Below are 7,529 nucleotides of genomic sequence, written 5' to 3'. Positions count from 1 at the left end.
ACATGGTGTGACATACAGACTAGACGGCCTTGGCATTTGGCAACCCCGTCATTCTGCAACAACGCCAGCAACATTCTTAGAAACATGTAGGCGCTAGGATGTATTCTTCTCCATAATAAAGCACTGCCCACCTCTGACTGAAGCTCCCTAAAGACCAGGCAATAAGTCTCAAAGACTGCACCGATCTTTCAGGTGATGGGCAGGAAATAAAGTGGGGCAGGACATAAAGCGGCGCACGTTCGGCAAGCACTTGTGTAATTACTCAGCTCCCAGCAGAACATGACCGGTCCGAATGCGTGATTCTACACCTAAATCGAGCTCTAGATCGACCTGGTAAAGATGAAGGGCGCAGTCAGTTCTGCAGGTACACAACGGGTCAATGCAAGGTTCCCGAAGTAATTCTTGAAAAATACACGCACGTGAACGTCGCCTTGATAGACGTCTACATAAGGCAGCTGGGTGCTTTAAATAAGTTTGGCTGGAGCCGTCTCTCTTTCTGAATACTAGTTTTTCATCCCAGCTGAGAGAACTGCACAGACCACTTACCGTCACGCGCCGCTGTCCTGCGCAGTGGCGGTCTCGTCTGTACTGCGCTGCAAGTTTCATGGCAGCGTGGGAACACCGACGGAGCCCCCCCCAACTTCCCAAACACGGGGCGACACCTACCTTGAGCGGGGTCCGGGGCCCTCCGCTTCTTCGGACCGGCATTGTGGTGGCTCCCGGCGCACTGTACACAAACGAGAGGCCCGAGGCGGCGAGAGCTACCAGCGGGGACAGGCAGCCGTCCGCCGGCTCCCTTCGGCCCCCGGCGGCCCCTGACAGCTCCTGCCGGACAGCAACGAAGTTTCTCCTGAGCGGCCGCCTCCATCCACCATGGAAGGGGGGAGCAGCGCTAACATCGGAGCGCCCTGAAGGCAGTATCACCTGCTAGCCCCTAACGGTACTTGTAAAGCAACATATTACACCGTGATTAAAAGCCAAGAAATGCTGAGTGTTAACAGAATGCTAGCAATGGGCGTTTTCATGCAACGTTTTTCACCGGAACCCCCATTTGGGACAGTTGGTTCGTACCAACCGTAGCTTCAATCACAGAGGAGTTTAGTATGCCCCAAGGCTCGTGTGACTTGGACAGCAGGACTTTACTACTCTTTGTACAAAAATAAACCCTGCAAGGGACAGATCATAAGGGGCAATCCTGCCGACCGTGGGAATATTAGCGCTTCCGTCTTTAAAAAAAAAAAAAAGTTTACATGATAGATCAGAGATTCAAATCACACTCCCCAGGCCAAGAAGCATGCGATTAAAGTATTTTTGTTTGCCTCTCACGCCATACCTGCCAGTTAATGATGACCTCGGATGCATATTTGCCAACACTTAAGAGCTTTCAGTCGGGACACGTAATTATGGGCTGACTGGTATTTAGACAGTTTCAGAGGACAACAAAAGGAAACAAGAAAAATACGACATCATTGAACGAGAATACAAATAAAACAACATGCACTGGCAAAGCCAGTAGGTCTAGCTTGCATTTTGAGTGATAACTAAATCATTAAAAAGCCTGCTACAGTGAAAGCACAAAACACAATAAATTATTACTTGCTGTATACAATGTATCAATGAGGCAGAAACCTTATTGTCTTATTCATTCAGGGTTCTGTTGGGATGGAAACTAGTCCCTCATATGTTGCAATGTAAGCAATCCATATGAGGCGGAATGATGCATAAAACCTTCAGTGGCATGAGATGAAAGAATTGTAGGATCACCTCTGGGTGGAGTTAACGCCCACTACATTTTAAATCATTGCAGCACAAGTCCATATTTAAAAACAAATGGCAACATGGTGTTTATATGCAGAATGAATTGCAAATACTACCCCATATGCTGAAATTTCCTTGTAGCTAGAGTTTTCTTTACAAGGAAAATAGCCGTTTAGGACACTAACATTATAGATCAAACAATGTAACGAGAAGGGGTAGGCGTCCTAGCTCATAAATGGGCCTCAACTCCATGCTGCATCATTGAATCTGCAAATTAAAGGCACAGCTCACTATTGTATCATTGCAGTATGACTTTTCAAATTCTGCCAAATACACGTAGGCGAAGCATAGGGCATTTTCCAAACCATGTATTATTAAAAAAAATGAACAGCGCAATCTATCTCGACAGCGCACCCCGCAGCATTTGCTCACTGGACAATTTTCTGTTACAAAAGCGAGAGAGACAGGATGACACAGGAGAGTCAGTGAGTGAGTGCTGGGTGTGGAGAGGAGACACAGTAGGATGGCGTGCGAGATTAAAGAGGAGGAAGATAGAAGTGAGGGAGTGAGTGCACGAGAGAGAAAGCACAGGCAAAGAAGCAGGTGCGTGAGAAAGGTAGGAGTGCACAAGGAAGAATGAGACAAAATAGACTTCTTAAAGGGAGGCAGGATCTAGAGAGAGAGAGAGAGAGGACACACCCATGTCATAGGAATGTAGGGAAGGGGAGCAGGGTTTTAGAGAGAGAGAGAAGCCACAGAGGTGACATGGGGATACTAAAGAGCAGGCAGCTGAAGGAGAACGGAGGATGAATGGGTGAGTGAGGTGAGGGAGACAGAAGGAGAATAGCGCAGAGACCCAGCCCATGCCCCTGTCTTTGTGCCGGTGAAGGAATGTCACATCCCTCGGGTGACACCGCTGTGTGAACAGGTGCCCCTCGTGCCTCTGGGGTCTCTCACGCCACCAGGCAAGAAGAGCTGTGTGTATGTGCATATGCACGTGGGTCATCTCGGGCAGAGGCAGGGTATCCAGCGATGAATAGAAGTGATTAAATTAAGCGCACAGAAGCGGATGATTCCCGGCACCGTCTTTGGTGTAACCTGATTACAGCAAACAGAGACAGAGTATCTATTGGCGAAAATTAATATGGTTAAATATATAGCGCATTGGGGCTTTGATCCAATTGCTTTAATGTAATCTAACCTCACAGAAGCTGGCTTTTCAAGGCGCTTCGAAGAATGTGATCTTATGGAGCGCCAGATTTCGAAGGTTAAAAGCAGTGAAAATCATGCAAGGTAATATCGCATACAGAGGTGAAGGCTTTCAGGCACTGAACTGAAGGTTATCACATAGCGCATAGCGGCCAGTACTGTGAGGCACTGAAAGGGAGCTAATCTTAGATAGCCTCACGGACAGCGGGAGGGGGGGTGGTATGGTGCAGCTGATAGCGGGAGCTGGCATGGGAGGCGAGGCCGCAGTCTAAACAAACCCTGGAGGAGCCCGTAGGCCTCACGGAAAGCGGGAGGGGGTGGGGGGGGGTGGTAGCCTCACGGACAGCGGGAGGGTGGGGTAACGTCACGGACAGGCTCCTGCGCGTTTAGTGAAGCTGGCCACATTATTCCATGCTTCTATTTAGAGGAATATATACAGGGGTTACCTACAGGACGCAGCACTCCAGCAAAGCCACTTACGAGCACATGTGGAATGAAATCAGTTACCACATACAGAGACAACAGGAAGCAAAGAGCAGGCAGACAAGGAGGGAGGGGGCGGGAACGGGGCACAGGACAGCGAGGGGGGGGGGAGGGCGGGAACGGGGCACAGGACAGCGAGGGGGGGGAGGGCGGGAACGGGGCACAGGACAGCGAGGGGGGGGAGGGCGGGAACGGGGCACAGGACAGCGAGTGGGGGCGGGAACAGCACACGGTCAAAAACAAGCACTCACCCACCTGGACTTCCTCCAACGTCGGTCGGCCGCAGAATGAGATCAACATGGCGCCGAAAAAAACAAAAACAACTCCGCCCACCGCCGCATGACTCCACAGAGGGAACGCCCAGGGAAAAAATCGAGGGAACGCCCACGAATCTGGTCCGTGAATGACGGACAGATCTCTGTTCCAATGGCTAGCCTCCATTTATGGAGCTAGCCAATGGGACAGGGGGGCGTATTCCATTTTCCTTACTGAAATCAAGAGATTTCTCTGGAGGCGGAGCTTAGCTCCGCCCTCCAGCGAAACCTAATAAATCAGCACAGTTCAATTTCTAACAGCAATTTCAATAACGAAACCGGAACATCCTCAAAGGCGCAGATGTTAAAAATAATTCTTTCCAATACCCAACAAAAATGTTAGGATGCTCTTTATCAGACCATAAACGTACAACAGTATAACACTCTGTGGCTTACATCGGTAATGCTGAACTTCTTCTTCAATAATAACGAGAGAATCCAAAGGCACAGTAAACTTCCAAGGTCAAGAAATAGATTAAAATCCAAAATCTTGAAATAAATTAAAATCCGCGTGGATCCTTCCTCGGATTATGCGGCCATCGTCGCCATTATTGTAAAGAGAAATCAATCCAATAATCTTGATTAAACTCCTTTATTAGATGGCATAACCCGGTACAGAAGAAGTGCGGCGCAGCCGCTCACAGCTCTCTCGCAACAGTATGAGGCTCCTGCGCCTCTCATTCTAAACTGACCAATACCCATACATTTAATTCATAACACTACCGACAACTCATCGCGAGTCGTGCTCGAGCCAGAAACCATCATGGCTCGAGACACAACTCGAGACATAACATCCTCCAACCTGCCGTCACTTGCTACAAACTGTTGTACTGTCATAATGCCAGAGTGCTGTCTCACCTTCCTCGAAAATTATTTTCATGCAGCAGCCAGCAGAGATATCTTTACTTGCATAAACTCTCAGTCTCCACCTTCTGTTTACTGCAGTGTCTGAGGTAACCGCTTTAACCACAGAGCCAACGGTAGCAGGAATGGTGCACTGTGGTTTCCAATTTAACAAAGGTTGGGTTATTTAACGCATGCAATAATTATCAATTCTATTAAATAAAACAAAACTCGTATTTCGACCCATGTGCAACCGGTTTTTACTCATGGGTCAGAATTAGCCAACCCACTTGTAATCAAGCCTTATGTGAAAGCAGTCACTCACATAAAACATTCCCATAGCAGGTAGGGAATGAAATCAGAAGATACAATAGTCTTGGCCAACTCCTTCACTTTGATTATGTTTGGTAAAAGCCTCAGCACTACTTTCAGTTTAATTCTTGAATGTTGGATTTAGATGGCCTTCTTTGAAACAAGTGTGTAATTTGGATTCTCTGAAACAAACGCTTTGTGTTGCACTCTTGATTCAGTGGATAGGCTGTCCCGCCCAGCAGAACTAGGGGGCATATTATCAAGAACGGCATTAAAATGATGGCCGGTTTAGTGGCAGAAAACTGCAGCTAATGCGGCGATAATGGGCTTGATAATATGCCCTGGAGAATTCCAATAGAAGCCCATGTTCACACCAGAACATGGACTTCTATTGGAATTCTCACGGGCATATTATCAAGCCCATTATTGCTGTTTTAGATGCAGTTTACGGCCACTAAACCGGCGATAATTTTTAACGCCGTTCTTGATAATATACTCCAAAGTGCTTTAATCCAGTAGCTCAAAGTAACCTCATGGTTCTATGAATGCATCTGCCCACATATTCGGTTACCAGACTGCCTCCACAAAAACTATAAATTATGTTGCATGAATTAATGTCTTCTAGACAAGCAGCCCCCCCTTTTTCCTTTTTCCGCACTAACAGAGACACTTTTTGTTCTTGCACAATTTTTTCACCAACATCTTTATTTTAAACATTTTTAGGCTATTTCTTTTTCCCTATTTTTTCTCATTTCATCTTCTACAAATATGTAAGAGATCAACTGTACAAAAATATACTGTTTACCAAAAGTCCGTGCGAAACATATTTACATGACTAAAAAAGCATTTTATTGAAAGTGACAGTACACAAATATGAATTTATTGTAAAACACTAATATACAGACAGGTGTATGCAGAGGCTCAGGCAGAACATGAGAATGCATTGTGCTTTACTGCACAGTGTTATCATTGGATGGCTTTTATTCATAAGGTGATACCATTGCACTTAGCCCGCTTCTTCTGCTGAGCAGTCAATGCCAGCATATGTAAACTTTTCATACAGAGTGGTGTTCACATATGTCTAGAAAAAGGAGAAAAAATAATGTTACTCGTAGCTTGTGTAGTTTGCATTTCACAAATAAAGAGAACACATTTATTTGGGAACTACAAGTTTATTGACATGAACAACAAAACAGAATGTCCCCTATACATTATTTGTTAAGTGTATTTGTAAAGCCCACCATACCCTGCAAGGGTATCCTGGTGCTGAGCAGGTGTGTGTGCCTAGCTCTGTCTAGGGTTGGTTGTTTATTGAAGAGCGAGGTCTTCAGCTCCGTGCCTGGCTCTGCACCCAATCCCTCGCCACTTTGCATGGCTGACTATGCCATGTAACAATATAAAGGGTGTCATTTTAAGTAAGGCAGGCCTACTGACTTGGTCAAAGGATCATTATCACCAAATATAAAAAGCAGGTCTATTAGCTTTATAAAGGGGTGAGCACAAGGACATAAATAAAGCAGACATTTTAACTTTGTCAAAAAGTCAACAATACCTTTAATAAAGTGTATATTTTATAAATGCATACAGTGCAATGTTTAATAATAGTGATTAACATAAAATATTTCATAAAAACATTTTTTAGACAAACCATAAACATGTCTACGAGTCCTTTGTAGGTTTCGCCTCCACAGCGCATGCAATGTGCTTGAGAAATGTATTGTTTTTAATATGAACTTAAAAGGGACTTACATCCCACCTCTCCTCTTTCCTGGCTTCTAATTGGTGCCTGTGCATGACACTTACCTTTCCTCCATTTCTATTGGCTGTAGCATATTTTCCTGCATTTACCAATGCTTGTTCCTAGTCTACTTCTCTCATCAGTTTCCCGCCGCGAAATACTGTTAACATCTGCTTTGGTGGAACTATATTTTCATAAAGTTCTGCCTTTTACTATTGCAGCATATATATGTAACAATTTATCACCTGGAGAGATTTAGGTCTACATGCATCGAAATTGTAAATTGTGAATACCTAATTGCGAATTCCTGCAAATTGCAATTAGGTTATCGAAATTTACAATGCATGAAACTCAGAGTTTCAGATAGCGATTCCTAGGGGGTCGCAAATAGCTCTACCTCATTAATATTAATGAGGTAGATCACAATTTGCGACCCCCTAGGAATCGCAAAAATCACAGGGATGGTGGCATGCTGAGGTCAGCAGACCACCATGTCTGTGGCTGCTTTCAAATAAAGCAATCTTTTTTTTTGTAAAGCCTTAAAGGAAAACGAGATGCTTTATAAAAAGTCAAATGAAAAAATTTCTTTTCTTTAGGTCTCGCCTATGCAGCGCGCATGCGTTGCATAAGAAAGAGACCTTTAGCCATTGGTTCCCTTTTTCGCCCAAAAACGTGCACGCGTTCCATTGCCTTCAATGGCAACGCGTGCACGTTTGGCGATTACCTTGCAGGAGCGAGCAGCTGGTGCCAAATGTTATTAATTAACGCGCCTTACTGCTCGCTCCCGCAAGGGAATCGGGCAGGCCTCCTCTCTCCCCTCCCCCTGCTGCCGCGCTTGTGCTTGTTGTTGCTTGTTTCCTATGGAAGGACAA

The 7,529-nt window shown here is 45.4% G+C and overlaps 1 protein-coding gene across 1 annotated transcript in view; it reads right to left on the bottom strand.

The window, feature by feature from the left end:
• Positions 1 to 5,745: 5,745 nt before the first annotated feature.
• The window catches only part of TEK (TEK receptor tyrosine kinase), a 668,093-nt gene continuing 666,309 nt past the window's right edge, over positions 5,746 to 7,529 (bottom strand). Inside the window, exon 23 of the mRNA XM_078676713.1 lies at positions 5,746 to 6,000. Coding sequence (XP_078532839.1) covers positions 5,926 to 6,000 — 75 coding nt within the window. The 3' untranslated portion in view covers positions 5,746 to 5,925. The remainder of the gene's footprint in view (positions 6,001 to 7,529) is intronic.

The sequence above is a fragment of the Lissotriton helveticus genome, chromosome 2_1, assembly GCF_964261635.1.
Source record: "Lissotriton helveticus chromosome 2_1, aLisHel1.1, whole genome shotgun sequence".
Taxonomy (NCBI): domain Eukaryota; kingdom Metazoa; phylum Chordata; class Amphibia; order Caudata; family Salamandridae; genus Lissotriton; species Lissotriton helveticus.
Note: the sequence above shows the minus strand (reverse complement) of the source record. Positions and strands in the feature narration are given on the sequence as shown.